Raw genomic sequence first — 20,978 nt, forward strand, 5'->3', positions numbered from 1 at the left:
TAAAGGCAGAAGGATGTTTGAAATTTGCCGTCTTTGGCAGTCACAATTTAACCTCCTTTTCATAAAATACTTAAGAGACTATTAAAGTTATCAAAGAGCAATAACAGTTGTCAGGACCAGAAGATATACAATGTATCAGTAAGTATTTTATTGTGTATAAAAAGATATAAAATCATAAGAATGATGGAGCTAGATTTAAACTCCATGCGTGTGTGTATGTGTATGGTCAGTTACTCTTTATGCATAGCTGGTAGTACACAGACAAGAAGCCAAGATACCAGAATATCTCTGTAATACCAGCACCTAGTAGACTCTGGATAAACATGTGGCGAATGAAAATGAATTGTATAGTGACCTAATTACCCAGCTGGCATGGAATTCAGAGCCTAAGTTTCATAGCCTCCAGCATTTTTTTCTTAGCTTATTAATTTTCTAGCTTACTAAATAGGATACATCTAACTACAAGTAGCATCTTAAGAATTTTAAAATGTTTTTTCAGATATTTCTACTTCATAAAAAGGAAAAAGGAGGCATATCGCTGAGTGTGCTGAATCACTTATTTAGACAATGAGAGAATTATAAATTATAGATGTGGAATTGTTGGAAACTGGTGTTTGAGTTTTTCCTCATGTCTTGGAGCAGGAAATAAATTTTAATTAATTGAAGAATAGACTTTCAGTAAGGGTCTCATAGAATTTGCTAAGTATTCCGTACGTACAGGGAAATATCCAGAGACATGTTTTTAGAGTAGAAGGCTCTGGGGGAGAGAGCTCCATTCCAGGACAGGCAGACTTCTCCAGCATGCGCTTACCTCCACATCTTGCCTTTTTCAGTTTTTGTCTTTTGAAAAAGTTGTGTTGGTTGCCAACTGGAACCTCTTCTTATAGAAGAGGGTGTCAGAACCCTTCAGTGCTCTCTGCTACGTGTCCACATGTGACCCAGGACGCCCTGTGTTCAGCAGGTCCACAAGGTCAAAACTGTTTTCCTAGGAACACTAAGATGTTTCCTTCCCTTTTCACTCTCACTCTCTCTCATGAGGGTCCAGTAGAGTTTCCAGAGGAAACTTGACAGGTGAATTCACAGCAGATTGAAAGAAACAGACCCAAGACTCCAGATAAGCAAAATACATGCTGATTAAACAGGGCCTCCCCTCACTGTGTTCTTTAATTTTGAAAAAAAGTTATTTTTCATAAAAATGTGTAAAAATGGGCTTATTGTTTTATTAACAGATGAATAAATGTAAACAATTAACTTGCATTGTCATTTCAAGAATATTATATACATGGAATAATAATACACCATGCAACCTTTTCGGATCAGGTTCCTTACTCAGCATAATTCTCTAAGGTCCATCCGGACTGGTGTGCACGTCAGTAGTTCCTTCTTCTTTACTGCTGAGTAAAGCAGTGGTGTGTCACCTGTTGAGGAACACCTGGGTGGTTTCTGAATTGGTTCTATTACAGATAAGGCTGAACCCGCTTTTGTGCGAACATAAGTTTTCATTTCTTTGAGATAAATGCCCAGGAGTGCAGTTGCTGGATTGCATGGTAGTTTTGTTTTTTGTTTTTGTTTTTAAATAGCCAGACTTGTCCAGCGTGGATAAAGGGATCCTTAGGTGTAAAAGGTTGACAGCCGCTGGTTTATACAAAGGTAGCTGTGAAAGCTCATATGTAACATATACAATACAAGAAAATTTTCTGGTATTGATATCATCAAGCCAAAAAAAAGAGGCAATTTTTCCTCAGACTTTTGAAGATTAAAGGAAGTAATATCTAGTAATATCTTACTCCTGGTGTGTTTATGGTCATAGTGCAGGGTCCTGTGTATTGACTACTTGCAGTACCACAGGTTAGTGTACAAGGTTTTCTCATATATTTACAGAGTTAAGTAATATGTCTCAGGACTGCACTTCAGGCTCAGTCTCAGTTTTTTTATTGCATAGTATGTGCTAACCCGTGGGAATGCAAGAGAGAAAGTAGATACTGTCTTTACCCTCCAAGAGATGAGAAGACAGCTAAAAGTGTGAAAGTGTTAGTTACTCAGTTGTGTCTGACTGTTTGCGGCCCCATGGACCGTAGTCTGCCAGGCTTCTCTGTTCATGGGATTTTCCAGGCAAGAATACTGAAGTGGGTTGTCATTTCCTCCTCCAGGGGATCTTCCTGACTCTGGTCTCCTGCATTGCAGGCAGATTCTTTACCATCTGAGTCACCAGGGAAGCCCAAAGACAGATAAACAAGCATGCAAAGGTAGTAACTGCTAAGAGAAAGCTGTGTGTATGGAACAGCAGGAACAGGAGGTAAGGCGGTGGTCCTGAGAACAAGAAGGAGCCTGATGGGATCTGACAGGAGGTAGAGGCAGAGCTAAGACTTAGAGAGGAGAGGTTTTCTCAGATGAGTCAGAGGAACCAGTGATGTGTTGGGTCCTGTCCCACCCCCACCCCGACCCACCCCAACCATACTTTGGTGCTAACCCTTAGCTTATCATCTTTTATCCTGGACTGGATCTCCCAGGTTGGGGCGAATGAGGACCCTTTCAGCCTGAATGAAAAGTAACAGTAAGAGAGATGATCTGAATAACATAGTTTGGGAGTGTGGAGATTAACTGAAAACTACCTTCCATCTGAATTTCTAAGAGTACCAGGATAGTCTTGTCTCATAAACCGGGAAGAGCAATCATGTTAATAGTGACTGGAGTTGGGTGGTAAACAGTCTTATAACTTCCTCTCTACTGCTGTTTAAATGTGTTGTAATATTCCCAGCCAGTTTAATAGCATCCATCTGTTTACTGCAAAGAATATAATCAATCTGATTTTGGTGTTGGCCATCTGGTGATGTCCATGTGTTGTCTTCTCTTGAGTTGTTGGAAGAGGGTGTTTGCTATGACCAGTGAGTTCTCTTGGCAAAACTCTATTAGCTTTTGCCCTGCTTCATTCTGTACTCCAAGGCCAAATTTGCCTGTTACTCTAGGTGTTTCTTGACTTCCTACTTTTGCATTCCATTCCCCTATAATGAAAAGGACATCTTTTTAGGGTGTTAGTTCTAAAAGGTCTTGTAGGTCTTCATAGAAGCATTCAACTTCAGCTTCTTCAGTGTTACTGGTTGGGGCATAGACTTGGATTACGGTGATATTGAATGGTTTGCCTTGGAAACAAACAGAGATCATTCTGTCGTTTTTGAGATTGCATCTAAGTACTGCATTTTGGAGACTCTTGTTGACTGTGGTGGCTACTCCATTTCTTCTAAGAGATCCCTGCCCACGGTAGATATAATGGTCATCTGAACTCCCGTTCCAGTCGATTTTAGTTCGAGGATTCCTAGAATGCTGATGTTCACTCTTGCCGTCTCCTGTTTGGCACTTCCAATTTGCCTTGATTCATTGACCTAACATTCCAGGTTCCTATGCAATATTGCTCTTTAAAGCATCAGACCTTGCTTCTATTAGCAGTCTCATCCACAGCTGGGTGGTGTTTTTGCTTTGGCTCCATCCCTTCATTTTTTCTGGAGTTATTTCTCCACTGATCTCCAGTAGCGTATTGGGCACCTACCGATCTGGGAGGTTCATCTCTCAGTGTCCTGTCTTTTTGCCTTTTCATACTGTTCATGGATCAAATTGCCAACATCACTGGATCATCGAAAAATCAAAAGAATTCCAGAAAAACATCTACTTCTGCTGTATTGAGTATGCCAACGCCTTTGACTGTGTGGATCACAATAAACTGTGAAAAATTCTGAAAGAGATGGGAATACCAGAGCGCCTGACCTGCCTCTTGAGAAATCTGTATGCAGTCAGAACTGGTCATGGAACAGCAGACTGGTTCCAAATAGGAAAAGGAGTATGTCAAGGCTGTATATTGTCACCCTGCTTATTTAACTTATATGCAGAGTACATCATGACAAATGTTGGGCTGAAGGAAGCACAGGCTGGCATCAGGATTGCTGGGAGAAATATCAATAACCTCAGATACGCAGATGACACCACCCTTATGGCAGAAAGTAAAGAAGAACTAAAGAGCCTCTTGATGAAAGAGGAGAGTGAAAAAGTTGGCTTAAAGCTCAACATTCAGAAAACTAAGATCATGGCATCTGGTCCCATCACTTCATGGCAAATAGATGGCGAAACAGTGGAAACACTGGCTGACTTTATTTTTGGGGGCTCCAAATTCACTGCAGATGGTGATTGCAGCCATGAAATTAAAAGACTCTTACTCCTTAGAAGGAAAGTTATGACCAACCTAGACAGCATATTAAAAAGCAGGGACATTACTTTGTCAACAAAGATCTGTCTAGTCAAGGCTATGGTTTTTCCAGTGGTCCTGTATGGATGTGAGAGTTGAACTATGAAGAAAGCTGAGCACCAAAGAATTGAACTGTGGTGTTGGAGAAGACTCTTGAGAGTCCCTTGGACTGCAAGGGGATCCAACCAGTCCTTCCTAAAGGAGATCAGTCCTGGGTGTTCATTGGAAGGACTGATGTTGAAGCTGCAACTCCAATACTTTGGCTACCTGATGCGAAGAGCTGACTCATTTGAAAAGACCCTGATGCTGGAAAAGATTGAGGGCAGGAGGAGAAGGGGACAACAGAGGATGAGATGGTTGGATGGCATCACCGACTCAATGGACATGAGTTTGGGTGAACTCCGGGAGTTGGTGATGGACAGGGAAGCCTGACATGCTGCAGTCCATGGGGTCGCAAAGAGTCGGAAGTGACTAAGTGACTGAACTGAACTGACTGATCTCTGCTTACTGTGTTCCTAGAATACTAGATACAAATAATGTAGCTTGTGAAGATACACATTTTGCAACATTTTGTCATTATATTTTGGAGAGTATTTAAAACTAATATTTGACTTGTATTTTAATACTTCAGATTCTGCTCATAGAATATCTGAAATCAAAATTAAACATGGGCATATCCTCCTTATGTTTATGTGTATTTATAACCGCCTGATTAGCAGGAGTGAGCAAACATTTTGTTACTCAGTTGGTAACTCACATTTACGGAGCCTCACCCCTGTGGGAGGCCCAGGTCGTGAGGAGCTCACAGTTAGTGAGGGATGGTGGTGTGAAACTCCATGAGAGCCATTATCATGGACTTGCTCCCAAAGTAGAATTAAGTCCTGGGCTGCAAGGAGAAGAGTTGGGCTGGGGGTTGGAAAAGCAGGCTCAGGCTCCCTCGTCTTCACAAAATTCATACACTAAGACTTTCATGAGATACCTTTCCTCTTTCATGTAATTACTTAACATTGTTCAGTTGCTAAGTCTATCTCTTTGCAATGCTATGAGCTGTAGTCCACCAGGCTCCTCTGTCCATGGGATTCTCCAGGCAAGAAGACTGGAGTGGGTTGCCATTTCCTCTTCCAGGGAATCTTCCCACCTAGGGATTGAACCCACATCTCCTGCATTGCAGGCAGATTCTTTACCACGGAGCCACTGGTGGTAGCCAATTACTATTGGGTTATTTTGAAACAAGAAGGAACTTGATTTATCTTCTTTCTCTCTTACTAAGTATTTGTAAGTTGTGTGGCTTTGGGCAAATCATAAAATCTGTCTGAACGTTTATTCCTTTATCTTTAATAGTAGTAAGAGCTCATATCTCTACAGCACCTGTTATGTGCCTGTTTGTTCTTCGTATCACCCCTTCTGAGATCGGCACCGTCACTAACCTCATTTTCTTGTGAGCGGGAAACAGCCACAGAGAAATCTAGTCAGGCCACGGGGCTGGTAAGTGACTGAACAAGGGTTTGAACCCCTCGAAGGCTGGCTCCAGGGTATATGTACTCTTAATTTTCTAGGGTCTGTGGTCTTCTCACTCTCTAATCCATATTTATATGAGCATGTTAGTGATTTACCTGTGATATATTTTCAATTAACATTCGTGTCATGGTATCATGGAGGCATTTCGGAGCTGGCTGTGATGATGCAATTGTTATTTGGAATTTTAAATGGGAACGTGTTATTTTTCCTCATGAAAAGGTTTTGTAATAAAATAAAAATAAAGAACCAAAAGTTATTTAGAGATTTAGCAAATAACTAAAATATAAGTGTCTTAAGAGAAATGCTTCCTTAGTCATTATGTGGGAGGTCAGAATTGCAGTTTATTTTCTTGAGAAAAAATTAGTATGAATGCTATCACAAACCAAGAAGAGCAAGGGATATATGAATTTTCTTGCTAATTGAGTAGGAAACAAGAGTCTGGACATCCTGTATTAAAATGCTTACGTTGAAGTAGTCTGTTTGCCTGAGATAAATTTTGTTTCTCTCCACAATCTTACATACCTTGTACTGATAAAAGTTATGGTGCGCAGAATAAGGTCCATGAGTTACAGAATATGAGAAGTGTTTGCTGTCTTAATGCTGTCCTGGTTGTTTTAAGATCACATGCTACTATTATTATTTTATTAAATTGCTCTTGAAAACACAGTTGATCTGAGTCAGCTATGCCAACTGAATCTTGTTCCATCCCCCCATAGTTCATGGCAGTTCTTGTTAAATCTCTTAAAATGTTAATATTGTTTTTCTGATAAATACTCCACAAAGAAATCTAATAGCATATATATATATATGTTAATATGTACATATATATGGATGATCGGGGGGGAATTATCACAGAGACAAATGCCAGCAGCATTACATGCTGTCTGCTCTTTCTCATCTGGTACTGGACCCCAGGTTTCAGGACTGCCCCACCCTGAGTTCCTTTCTTGCCTTTGCCGTTTCACCTGCTTATGTGCCCAAATTGCCATGCCAGTCCAGGTGTGACTTAGCTGAGCTGCCCTTGTCCATTTTCTCCTCTGGCCACTGATTCCTGCCACCATCCAGCAGCCACAAAGCCAAACTGAGTTAGATGCCAGTTCTCCTCCACTTTCTGTGTGTTCCCACAGTGTCCTATGCACAACTTGCTTAGAAGTTTTAATGCCTTTAGTTTTCACACTGGGCTTTATTAACCATCCTCTCCCTACATCCCCTCTCTCCCTGTTCATGTTTGGCATGTTTAGCACCAGGGTCTGTAAATATTCAGAATAACAGCTACTGCCTTTGACGGTGAACTTTTAACCCCTAGTCTTGTAGTAGCAAGAGGTATGGAACCTTCTCGGCCGGCCCTGCACTGGAGTGGGCTGCAGTCTCAGAGGCGACACATACATGTGTACACACACACACCTGCACTGAGTAAGCCAGAACCAGTGGGTGTGTGGAATAATATGAGCTGAGATTGACATTTATAATGTGCCTTATCTGTGTAATTGAATTATAGCAGTTTTTTTTTCTCCTAATGGCATATAACAGTATTGAAGTTTATGGAGTTTGCCGAGATGTCATTTATATATGCCGTGTCTACCAATACAGACAAAATCTGTATCAGAGAGAGAATATTCTAATCATACATACGTATTTTGAAATCCATTTTTTCCTAAACAGTGTAGAGCAAAGGTCATTTTTTCCACAGATACTGACTTATCCTTCCAAAGACACCATCTTTGGGATGGCACTATAAATGTGTAAAAATCCATCAGAAACAGGGAGCTATGACTTGGGATGGCAAATGCAAACATATTACATATAATATATCTCAATTTGCACTGTTAGCATACTCTACAGATTAATTGACATTAAAACTACCATTAAACAGTGAAGTCTTGAGTGATTTCAGTCAGTAGAACATGTGATTCCTGTATTACACCATGTATAAATATGACTTTTCTGCTTTTAATCCTGAATTCTTTTCTTACCAATAACTTGGCAAGTCATTCTTCTTAGCCAACAAGCAAATTAGTTAATTTCTTTTTTTTAATGTTTTTATGACTGATTTATTACATGACCTAAATTTTAATTTTTTACTAAACTTTTTTTAGTAAAATTTTTATTAAAATGTTAACTGCTAATATTATGTTGATCCTTTTAATCTATGTTTATTATTAATTACTTTTTTGGTTATTTTGCTTTGTCTAGTCTAGAAAACCAGGCCTGGGTTTTAAAGGACAGCATCACTGACTTGTAAAGGAAACCAAACCTTTGGTGGAAGTCCAGCATATGAAGATACAAAACTGTGGTTGATTCATAATGGGAACCACAAGTGATGAGATGGGGTCTGTGGAACAGACCTCGTCCTCCTCCTTCAATCCTTTGTGTTTCGAATGTGGCCAGCAGCACTGGACTCGGGAAAACCACCTGTACAATTACCAGGATGAAGTGGATGACGACCTGGTCTGCCATATCTGCCTTCAGCCTCTGCTGCAGCCGCTGGACACCCCCTGCGGACATACTTTCTGCTGCAAGTGCCTCAGAAACTTCCTACAGGAGAAGGATTTCTGTCCGCTGGACCGGAAGAGACTCCACTTTAAGTCGTGTAAGAAGTCTAGCATTCTGGTTCATAAACTCCTGGACAAATTGTTGGTTTCGTGTCCATTTTCTTCAGTGTGCCATGACGTGATGCAGCGCTGTGACCTGGAAGGCCATCTTAAGAACAGGTGAGCAAGAGAAAGGGAGAGCGTGGCTCCAGGCTTTGTGGAAAGGCTGCTCAAGCAGACAAAAATCGGAAACATGAATATAAAACCTACAGACAGAAAGTATCGTTTTATACCTATCAGTATTTTTTTTTTAATATTATTTATTTGGCTGTGTTGGACCTTAGTTGTGGCCACGTTGTATCCATTGCAACTCTTAGTTGTAGCATGTGGGATCTAGTTCCCTGACCAGGGATCAAACCCAGGCCCCCTGCATTGGGAGCTCAGAGTTTTAGCCACTGGACCACCAGAGAAGTCCCCCTATCAGTGTTTTTGGTGGTATAATATGAAGTTGTTATAGTCACATGGGTAGCAGGATATGCAAGGCAGTTTCACAGTTTGTTTCAAAACTGGAACTGACTGTTAGTATCATCTTCCCTAGCTTCATCCTAGAGACATAATCCAAAAGGAGGGAACATTGTATATAAAGATGTTCATTGCAACCTTGTGCAGAGTTCAGTAAATTGGGGTCAAGCTAATTATTTAACAGTGGTACATCAGTGCATCAGGATACTATGCAGCTGTTAAAAATGACGACATTGCTACAACATGGAAATGGGCACAGGCACACCTCAGAGACGTTGCGGGTTGGGTTCCGGACCACCGCCACAAAGCGAACATCAGTGGGTCACAGGAACTTTTTGGTTTCCGAGCGCTTATGAAAGTTATGTTTACACTGTGCTGTGCTCTAGGAAGGGTTCAACAGCATTAGGTAAAAATGTACCCACCTTGATTGAAAATCCTTTACTGCTAGGAAAGAAATGGCCATCATCTGATGACACACAGGACTGCCACAATTTGTAAAAATGGAGTATCTTTGAAGCACAGTAAAGGACATGCGATAAAATGAGGTCTGCCTCTTATCCATGATTTCATTCCTTAAAATCTTATAAAATTCTATGTTCAGGAACTAGACTGGACAAGAACTAGAGGTTGGAAACATTTTAGTAGGGGTTTTTGTTCTACTAACAAAGGCTTTTTAAGGGGTGAAGTAATCTGTTCTGCTGATTGTTTAGTGAGTTTTTATCATTTGACCTTAATAAAAGACTTGTTCTTTAAAATTGTTTATACACTTTGGGAAGGGTTAAAACTTACCTCTTCTTAGATAGAATCACATAAAATGACCAAAATAAATGTATTATTGTCTAAATTTCATAGTTAAACCACTAGTGCAGTGTAAATCTGCAGTAATTGTGAATAACAAGGCTTAGTGTAAGATACTGGATTTAGAAATAATATAGTATAAGTCTGGTATAGAACAGCTTGTCATTATACTCACACTTGAAATCATAGAGTTGAATCTAAGCTCATCTTCTCACTTTACAAATCAGGAAACTGAGTCACAGAGATTTGTAGATCGATAAAGCCATGGTTAGACTTAAACTTCAGTGTTCCTGCTTACTGTTCTGCCATACCATGCTGGCCTGACACAGGGTGAATCCCATTCTCGACTGTGTGGTGGTAAACGTTTGATATACACATGAATATGTATTCATTCTGGTCCTAAATATCAGTGTTATACAATGGGTGTACTCATTAGAAATAATTTACATTTGTGAGAAAGAATGAGAAGATTTACAAAAGAATTAAGAGTGGGATAGATGTGTACACTTTTGAAAATGCATGTGGCGGTAGGTTTTTGTTTATCTTTGATCACCGGCAGGCATAGAATCTGAACACAATAACAGAGACTTCCTGGAAAATGACCCCAGACTTTTGAGTCTACTGTTTGGTTTAGGCCTCGTTGTGGCTGAGGTTGAAGATTTTAGGCTTTTCCTTTTTCTCTCATTAGGAAAGAAACATTAGGAATTGTTTCTTTTCTGGCTCTTATGAACATCAGTTTTGGGATATTAGAAGAACTGAACAGACTCTCAGTTCAGTTAATTATTTTGATAGCAGTGAGATAAACATTACACAATTATTATAGAATGTTTACTTAAAATGCATACAAGAATTTAATATGTAATTGAAGTATCATGAATTTTTCTGTCAAACTGTTATGTTGATGATGTAAAAACTTGGGAACTTCAAACTATCCCTTCACTTATAGGTTGAGAAAAGCTAAGCAGTTATGTCCAATTGAAAGTTTCATTTTCCAAGTGTGCTTATTAATATTTGAGCTACTAATTTAATCATTTCCAAAGTGTGTTGGGCCTGTGTTTTGAAAGATAACACTGAAAAAGGTGAACGATTTGAAAAGGTGAGGTGACTTGTTTGATGTAAACAGTTAAGAGTGACTACTGATTATCAAAATTAGAGCTAACCTTTGTTCAATTAAATTGTTAATCTGTGTTCTGGTTGTCTATTGTTTGTTGTTGTTTGGTTGCTAAGTCATATCTGACTCTTGCAACCCCAAGTCCACCAAGCTCCTTTGTCTATGGGATTTCCCAAGCAAGAATACTGAAGTGGGTTGTCATTTCCTTCTCCAGAGATCTTCCCAACCCAGGGATCAAACCAGTATCTCTTGCATTGGCAGGCAGATTATTTACCGCTGAGCCACCAGGGAAGACCCTGACTTCACTTACTTATTGCCTGGCTGATCTCACAAATGTTAAATGTCAGTATTGGTGAGAAACCAACCACTGCAAATATAACCACATAAAACAGTGAGCACATGGAAACATATTCCACTCATAGATTTGGTGAGTCAGGGACTCAGGGCATAGCAAGACTGCTTTGTCTCTGCTCTGTCCACTCTGGGCCACAGCTGAGAACTGAAAGCCCAGGACTGTAGCCATTGGAACTAGAGTGTTTACATCCAGGACAGCAGCTTCATTCACGTGTCTGGCACATTGACGGAGGTCACAGGAGGCATGGGCTCAGGCAGGACTTGCCCACAGGAGAGTCTCCCGGTTCCTCTCCAGCACAGTGGCCCCCGGATACTTTACGTTCTTACATGGGTTCCCGTAAATCCAGAGAAGCTGTATGACTTTATATGGTCTAGCCTTCAAGTCACATAGCATCCCTTATGCTGTCAGTCATAAGACAGCCCAGATTTGAGGCATAAACTTCCCTTTGTGGGGAGAGAACAAAAAATGTGCAGTCATGTAAAACCGGCACAAACTAGCAGTAAGGGTGATGTCATGAGACACAGAATGATGATAATTTTATTAGTAGGAATAGTTTGTTAAATCTGGTAGTTTTGAGTGCAAAATTACCTTCCCTATTTGAACAAAATTTTACTCTTAAGAAATCTGCTTCAGTTTGAGAACAGCTGATGTTTTGTCCTAGGGCTAAGAGTAAAACATTTGTGAAAGATGACTGTTTTTAAATAAAATTACTAGTTATTAAATGATTATATATTAGGAAAACAATGAAGAATTTTAAAAGACATGGAAGTGCTCGTCTTTGAAGGGAGAACTAAAGCCCTCAAGAAATATTCCCTATACTGTATGACACACGTAACATTTTAGTAATTGCTTTATGAAGTTCTGCCAAGCAACATCAACTCTGAGGATTCCTCTTCCCCTCTCAACCCCATCCTGTCTCACCTCAGCAATTTAACATTTAAAGCTTATGGTAATTGTAAATGATAATTTTTTTTAATTAAATTGAACATTTGTGCCCTAGTTTATGGCAAAATTCAGAACCGTTTTTTCTTTTCCTCCTAGAACTTGAGTTTAACAGTATTCTAAAAGAATATACAATACAGAGAAAAACTTCAAAGAACTCTTCTATGCTGAGAGCTTCTCTAGTTAACATGGTTTTGAGCCTTTAAGGGTCAGGGTAGGCTGTGAGAAGGTTGTTCTTTTAAATTCACTTTGTAACTTGGAGAGAAGTTTGTGTCTGGCACATGCTCACCAGCATTTTTTCGTCCTACACAATGTAAAAAACAGATATGTATTTGTAAATCATATCCAGTAAGGGTCTAGTATCCAGAATATATAAAGAGTTCTTACAACTGAACAAAAACTAAATACAATTTTAAATGGTCAAAGGATTTAGGTAGGTATTTCTCCAGAGAAGATATTTAAATGGCCCATAAACTCATGAATAAATGCTTAACGTCACTAGTTCATTTTAAAAGTGGATTGTCTTTTTGTAAGTTTTAAGCAGTCTCTATATATTCTGACCCTTATTAAATATGTGATTTGCAAGTATTTTCTCTTATTCTGTCAGTTGTCTTTTCATTTTCCTGTGCCCTTTGAATGACAAACAAGTTTAATTTCTATGAAGTCCATTTTATCTTTTCTTTTCTTTGCTTGTGCTTTTGGTGTCATAGCTAAAAAACCACTGCCTAATCCCAGGTAATGAAGTTTTGCACCTGTGTTTTCTTTTAAGACTTCTACACTTTTAGCTCTTACATTTGGGTCTTTGATCCAATTTGAATTACTTGTCATTGGAGAACATGTGTATGATTTAATCCTTTAAATTTTATTGAGGCTTTTTTCTTTTTTTTAGTGGCCTAGCACACAGTCTATCTTGGAAAATATTCCATTTGTACACAAGATGTGTTCTACTGTTGATGGGTGGAGTGTTCTATAGATTTATCTTAGATCTAGTTGATGTATAATATTGTTAAAAGTCTCTCTTCTTTTCCTTATGTCTAATTATTCTATTCATTATTGAAAGTGGGAGAGAGAAGTCTTAGACTTTTTTTTCCTTTTTTTAAAAGACTTATTTTTTTCCTCTAATTCTGTCATTTTGAACTTCATGCAAATACTTTGAGGGCCTGCTATTGTGTTTATGTTTATAATTGTTATAGTTTTGTGATAAATCAAACTCTTTTCATTATTGTAGAATATTCTTTGTCACTAGAAAGTATTTTTGTCTTAAAGTCTCTGTTGTCTGAAGTTAGTATACCCATTCAACACTATGCTGTTTGTTTGTATATTTTTTTCTCTCCGTCTGATTTAAACCTATTTGTATCTTTGAAATGTGTCTCTTGTAGACAGTATATAGTTGGATCCTGTTTGTCTTTTTAATCCATCCTGCCAATTACTGGTTTTTGATTGGAGTGTTTGATTCATTTATATTTGATGTAATTACTGACAAGGTAGAATTTGTCTTTTTTATTTTGTTATTTGTTTTTATATATCATTTCTTTTCAATTTCTCTAAAGGTTCATCTACTTCTTCCCCTGTCCTTATTAAATAGATATGTCCAAGAATGCCATTTTAATTCCTTTGTTGTTTCTGTTCATACCTATTTTTTGAATTATTTTCTTAGTGGTTGCCTAGGGGATTACAATTAATATATTAACTTCAACAGTCTAGTTCAGATTAGTATGGACTTGATTTCACTGGTACACAAAAATATAGCTCACATGTACCTTCTGCTGAAATTCAGTCATTTTTCTTAAATAAATGCATTCCAGATTGCTACCAAACCCTGGCTTATTTCCAGAGTTCAGTAATAGTTAATACTGGCAATTTTTCCCAGTGTTCGCATGGCTTTATGGAGGAGAGGCTTTTCGGATACCCCTAATCTAACATTTTTACTAATGCCATTTACATTGATTTTTGCATGCTATAATCTGTAACTATTTTTATCATTTTTCTTGGTTCTAAGATGCTCATATTCATTGAGCTTCATTCAGTGTCTCGCATTGTGCTGGCACTTAATCATAAGCTATTTTATCTTACATCTACTGTTCCTGCCACTGCCACCCCCCTTCCCCCCACTAACACTGCTGCTAATAATACAATGTGTTCTGCTACACTCTGCATCTCCTAATGTGAGTCATCGTATATCAGGGAATGGTGCCACTGTGCCATAAATCAAGCTAGTTCATATGTGATTTTCCTCCATAAGGAGAGCCAGAATAGGGAAGTGAAATTACAACCTTCAGTAGGAAGGAAGTCCCCCAGTTTGCTCTGGCTACGGCAAGAGCCTTTGGGATTTATTTAGGAAAATTTTACAGACACACCTGCATGTAGAGGGCCCTCCGTGGGGAGTGACCTGTTCTCGGCCCGTGACCGGTCACATTGCGTCCAGTGCCCTTGTTGAGGGCCACCCGCTGTCTCAGGGTTCCCCTTCCACCCGCACTGAGTGCACACCTATCCCGATCTGGTTCAGGGCATACAGCTTGGGTCAGTGTACACTTGTTTTCTGCTGTTTCTAATCCTGTACAAGAGTGTCCACGCTGGCCTCCTAGTACACTCAGTTACCTACCCTTGGTGCCATGTGCAGTTTGTGTTGTTATTGTTAAATGCACCATTTAAAAGGCAGAGGTTTTGTTGTTGCTTGTGAGTTTCGTGTTACCAAGGCCTTTCTCACTCTAACGTTCTATGACTGTATTTCTAGGTACAAGTTTGTGAAAGGAATGCAGTTTATGTTTTCTTAAGGTTCAGAGATGGCACTCCGTAAGAATGAACTTAGTATGATCCAATATAAAGAGCAGGCATCTCCGAAGTCAGATCTGAGTTTGTTTGGGTTTTGACTCTGTAATTTGATAGCTCTGTGGTACTGGCTTAGTTAGTTCAAGTTTCCCATTTGTAAAATGGGGATAATAGAGCAGTTGTGAGGATTCAGTGAAATACTGTCCATAACGTCTACACAGCAGCAGGCACAGCTTAGACACCCAACACATGCTGGTGTCTTCCTTTCTCTTTCAGGTCCAAATGTTTACAGACAGGAGAGACACTGACTCTGGCCACCGGTGTCAACGCTTTGCTCTGGTCTATTCACTCCCTAATTTTTGTTTAAAAATTAGTTTTATTGAGGTATATTTCATCTACCATAAACTTCAGCTATATTTGAAGTGTACAATTCAGTGGTTTTTAGTATATTCATGGAACTGTGTAACCATCATCACAGTCTAATTTTTGGAACATATCAACACCCCAGAAAGAAGCCCTGTACCCACTAGCAACCATCCCCATCCCCAGACACCCTGGTTTTGGATGGTCTGCCTCAACCTTCTTTTCCCCTAAGCTCTGTGCAGATTTTGTGAAATGCATGTATTTTGTTAACAGAGCTGCATGTGTTTGGTCTGGGCTTCTGCCCTCGTCTCTGAAAGTGTTCTCTTTAAGGTCACCATGACCTTCTCATTTCCAGATCACACCAGCACTGTGGCCTTTATCTTGTTTGCCCCTTCATGGCATTGACACAGTTGGCTGCTTTTTCTTTGTTGATGCTCTTGTGTGGTGGTTCTATCTCTATCTATTCAGCTGGTCCATCGTATTTAAACATGGGTGTTCCCAAAGGTTCCCTCTCTAACCTTCCTCTGATGCTAGGCAGGCTTATTCTTTTGTATTTTTGTATGGCATCATTCTTAATGTCTTTCATTCCTGTTACCAGTTTGCTCTCCTACTGGGAACTCATATATACCTGTTTCTTTACCTCTATAGCAACTTTGTTTTGCTTTTTAAACTTGTTTTTCCGTGTTTAATAACTATTTCTTAGCCTTTATGGTTATGTAGTTTGTAGGATTTTTTTGTCATTTGTTAGGCTAATTCCCAGGTGTTCATATTGTTTGTATTTCCTCTTCAATTCCTGTTCCTAGTCCTTTTTTCTAGTCTGTGTAGATATTTGTGTATGATATATATTTTGAGAACTAAATCTTTTATGTATCTTAGTTATAAGTATTTTTATGATTCAGTTTTTTTGTGTCAATTTTTTATTGAGTAAAATATTTTTAAAATGAATTTCTAGTTAAATTCTAATTACTTCTATTCGACAGAAGTAATCTTTTCAGTGATATAATTTTCAAAAATATTCGCCAGGCCCTTGCAGAAATATTCCGTGGAGCACTGCCCCACAGTGCAGCGCGGAACATCCATTGTCCCCCTTCTTAGCAAGGTGAAGGGAAAGCGAGTCTAGAGAGAGTGCTGAATAGAGAGACTTCATAATGACCTTCTCAAGACCTTGAAATCCAGGCCCTAAAATAAATCTTCGGTTCATGTGGGAAATTGTATTACTCATACCCTTAAAGAATAGCTTCTAATTTTAATTGAATTCTGTACTTTAATTGAATCTAATTCTATACTTAATTTGTTTGAAATTTTAGATTTTTTAAGAATGCTGTCATTGAATGAAGGGCTGCAGTCCTGAACTCAAGACTGTCATCTACCCTGCCCCACCTCTTCTAAACCCCTTCCCCCAGCAGGAGAGTCGGTGGGGTCTGTGGAGTCGTGTCAGGGTCTGGGGGTGTGTGCCTGGCTATCTCCTTCACAGATGCTCAACTCCTTCTCCCGCTCACTCCTCAGACGGCATTCATTATTCATCCTGTGTCTTGTTGAGGCGTCAGGTGGAAAAGAGCTGGCACCTTGCAACATTTCCAACGTGTGTATAAGACTTTCATTAAATGTTTAAACAAGCATGTATCTGCCCCCTTTGTTTGCCTAAATAAGTCAAAACAAGCCAGGTAACAGTTCTTATTTCTTGGTACTTATGGAAGTTTCCCCAGAACTTAGAAATACATTCTTTAAGTTTCATAGTGTACCTGTAATTCCCCTGTTGCAGCTCTGCTTTTACAAACCAGGAGGTATGTTTTCACCTGTTTCCATGTCTGTCATAAAGTAGGTAGTCTGAGCCTTGGCTGAACTTCCTGCAGCTGGTGAAGCTTCATGTGGATCTCTGCTCCTAGCGGGTGAGATGCAGTGTTGGCTGCAAGAGCAGAGAGGCCAGCAGTGCTCAGGGTCTGAGGCAGGGCGCCGGCGGCATGTGGAGAAAGGCGCTCGTTCCCACTTCTGCGGTTCAGCCATCTACCCTGTGAAAAGGGGGATTAACTGGAGCCTCAGGACAGTGCTCGCAGGGCAGAGACTACTGTACTGCTGTATACTGTGTATGTATTTCTGGTACTAATATATTCCTAAACACAGCTTCTTATTGAGGTATTCTTTGAGATATTATACCAAAGCCTTGTTTGTGCAGATGCCTTGTTTTAAATTTGCTACATGGAGTGGTAAGAACTTAGTTTCTGTGGAAATAAAGATCAGAATTATATACTGCTTGCGGATACTTCTGGTGCTTTTTGCATAGAAGCCTTTGCTATTGTTTAGTTGTGGTACAAACTATTAGTCACTTTTTCTTTCCCTGTCACACCATCTGGAAACCACTCGGTGTTGTCTTTCTAGATGCCCTGGAGCTTCTCATCGGAGAGCTGCCCTAGAGAAACGGAAAACTAGTAAGACTCAGATGGAGATCGAGAATGAAAATGGAACCACTGTCATAGACCTTCCAGCTGCTTTATCACCCGAAACGGACTGCTCAGGACGGACCCTGACGTCAGCGACCCTTCCCTCCTGGATGGAGGAGCCCGGCCTGGACAACCCCGCCTTTGAGGAGAGCCCGGCTGGGGACAGTATGTGCCGCCCCCGCCTCTGTTCTCCACCTTGTCTCAAATCAGGCATTCTTCCTTCCTTCCCACCTCTCCCCGCTGCCCTCCCACGTGTTGTTTTCCTCTTTAAACAATTAACTTTGAGATATGGTTCACATACCACAGAAGTCACCCTTTTAGGGGTACAGTTCTAACAGTTTGCAGCTTAGAAGCAGGACACGGAACTTAGCCTGAGGAAGGGAACCTTTCCACTCCCTCTTATATTCAGTCCAAGATTCATTGGTCGTTAAACTGCTTCTTATTGTGTTTGTGTTCAAATGTTTGCTTGTCACTTCTTGACTAAGAAAACAACAATATCAAGAGCAACGGAAATAATGACTCCAATTAAGTGCCTCTTGTGTCAGGCTCCGTGCAAGACCCTCTCCATCTGCTAACTGACCCAAAACCTGTGTTGGTGCCATGAGGAGGTTGTATCGGGGAGACTCTGGGGAGACTGGTCGGTCAGCATGTGTGACCAGAGGAGGACTGGGTGTGTCTCTGACGCTGAGGCCACTCCTCTGACTGCTTCGATGCGCTGGTGGCCCCCACGACTTCTGCCCACTAGGAAAGCCTACAGTCATGGCTTCTGGGCATAGCTTGGTGGTTGGCCCTGGGTGTTTACTTTTAAATATATGTTTCTTGAAGAAGTTCCTACAAATTCAGATTTTGCCCGCCACAGCCATAACCATTTTTTAAGACACTCCCTTTCTCAGGACCTGTGTGATTTCCCTCTCAGCTCTGTGGTGACCACATACCAAAACTGTCTTTTCTTTATACTGCTGTGCATTGTTGACATTTGTTTCACCCTCCAGGGGCTTCCTTCACAACTCCATTGATAAAGAATATGCCTGCAATGCAGGACACCCCAGTTCAATTCCTGGGTTGGGAAGATCTGCTGGAGAAGGGATAGGCTACCCACTCCAATATTCTTGAGCTTCCCTTGTGGCTCAGCTAGTAAAGAATCTGCCTGCAATGCAGGAGACCTGGGTTTGATCCCTGGGTTGGGAAAATTCCCTGGAGAAGGGAAAGGTTACTCACTCCAGTATTCTGAGCTGGAGAATTCCATTGACTATACAGTCCGTGGGATCGCAAAGAGTCGGACACAACTGAGTGACTTTCACACATACCACCCTCCAGACTGTCTCCAGTTAGGATGAGGTGATGTTCTCTTAATACAACTTTCAGATCTCTGTGTCACCCCTCATGATCTGATAGGTAGTAGCTGGTTGCAGTAATTTACTGATCACCTTTAGGAGAAGAAATGTTTAGATAATCTTAACACACAGATACTGTTTGTCATTCTGTTTTCTTATCCAGTGTTTGTCATTCTGTTTTCTTATCCAGTGGTATTGCATAGCTATTAATGTAATATGACTTCTTTGCCTGAAAATAATCAAGATATAAAATGTTGTTTCTCTTTCCATCTATTTTTCTCTCACTTTTAACTTGGCAGCCACACCACAACCACTTAGCTTACCAGAAGGTGAAATCACCACCATCGAAATCCACCGGTCTAATCCTTTCATTCGGCTAGGAATTAGTATTGTGGGTGGCAATGAAACGCCACTGATTAACATTGTCATCCAGGAAGTCTACCGTGATGGGGTGATCGCCAAAGACGGACGCCTCCTTGCTGGGGACCAGATTCTTCAGGTACTCATTTTAATTCCTCTGTCAACTTGGCGCTTTCTCGTTCTTACTCATGAGATTGGAACAACATTGTGGTACTGTGGGACCTGCGTTGTATGTAGGTGAGTTTTGCTGTTTTTATATACAAAGTATGTCAGATTTTGTTTGCAATTTCTCCCCTTTCCCAAGAGCTGGCTCGGGGCAGTTGGTGTTTTCTTAGCCTTGGGGCTGAGGGGAGAGGGAAGTGAGGCTTCCGTGTGGGATGAAGTTACAGCCTGGCCCACTGTGCTGGCTTGTTCACCTTCGTCCTTCCAGTTCTGCTTAGCCCTTCTCCCCTCTCCTTATGTGAGTCACTGACCACCTTCACTGCTGCATTCGTCATGTGGCATGTCAGGACAGTGCACTGTAAGTGGACTTGTCTTTTCTGTGTGACCGCAGCCACCCTGATGGAGTGGATGTCACTCTAACATCCTGCCAGGCATAACCACCTCCTTTATTGAAGTAAACCTGGAACCTCTAGGAATTTCCCCAACCCTAGGTGTATGCTGCCCCTCAGGTATGTTATCCTCACTGTAACACTTGGACCCCAAACCCTTAGCACAGCTGACACAGACGGAACTTTCCAGCAGGGTTTTGTTTAGAAATACTAAGAAACAGGGTACAGTAAGCGTCACCAGTCCTGCTTATGTAAACTGAGCTTCTTGACTGTGCAGTGTTTACCAGTAAGCTCACTCTTCGCTGCACAGCTGTGATTGCTCTCACCTTATAACATTAGTCTCTAGCTGTACGAGGCTGGCAAAGCCTGTGGGCACCTCACCTGTACTCCCAGACCCGAGGCTGGGTCCACAGGCTGCCCCCACATCCTGACACGCGGGCGGTTCAGGAAAAGTAAAGAGCCCATCTGCCCTTTTCTGCAGCTCATATAGTGTCTTTTCTTTGTCCCATTTTCTCCGACTGCCAGCCATTCTGTTAATAAGTGTACATGGGTTTTTCTGTTTTCTTTTTTGCCAACAGTGATATACTAGCATTAGGTATTCTTTTTCTAAATTTTAAAGGTAAAAATACTCTGTTTTCATTTGCATTTGACTACAACTGAGGTTAAATAGTTTTTTAGGCTTTGTTTGCTAATATAGTTTTAATATATATATATATATAATATCTGTTTTAGAGAATTGTGTTAAGTAATATAACTAAATGCTTATAACTCAACATTACAGTTATCTGAAATTATTGACTATATTTTTTGAAAATTAACTCAAAGCTATAGACATTTACATTGTAGAAATTCCAAGGCACTGTTATTTATGGAGGCATAATACTAATAACTCTAGTAATAGTCATCTGAAATCCAGTTTAATGATTCAAATTGGTAACAAAAGTATGAACACATAACCTGATTAATGAATTCAAAAGGATCTCTGCTACTGTGGGCCCTAACTTCTGCTTGGCTTCATGACTGGTTGCGCTGGAGCCAGTAAGTAAAGCCACACCCCTCACCCACATGTGGAGTATTTATCGTCATTCAGAAGTGAATACCGGGAAAGAAGGCTGCTTGGAATTTGTTACTATCTAGTTATCTCCATCTTTG

At 40.3% G+C, this 20,978-nt stretch overlaps 1 protein-coding gene across 1 annotated transcript in view; it reads left to right on the forward strand.

Annotated features, from left to right (window-relative positions):
• Window positions 1-20,978, forward strand: part of LNX2 (ligand of numb-protein X 2) — an 87,537-nt gene that overhangs the window by 36,744 nt on the left and 29,815 nt on the right. The window contains exons 2-4 of the mRNA XM_065901640.1: window positions 7,946-8,463; window positions 17,520-17,746; window positions 19,215-19,414. Of these exons, the coding sequence (XP_065757712.1) occupies window positions 8,057-8,463; window positions 17,520-17,746; window positions 19,215-19,414 (834 nt within the window). The 5' untranslated portion in view covers window positions 7,946-8,056. The remainder of the gene's footprint in view (window positions 1-7,945; window positions 8,464-17,519; window positions 17,747-19,214; window positions 19,415-20,978) is intronic.

The sequence above is a fragment of the Muntiacus reevesi genome, chromosome 11, assembly GCF_963930625.1.
Source record: "Muntiacus reevesi chromosome 11, mMunRee1.1, whole genome shotgun sequence".
Lineage (NCBI taxonomy): Eukaryota > Metazoa > Chordata > Mammalia > Artiodactyla > Cervidae > Muntiacus > Muntiacus reevesi.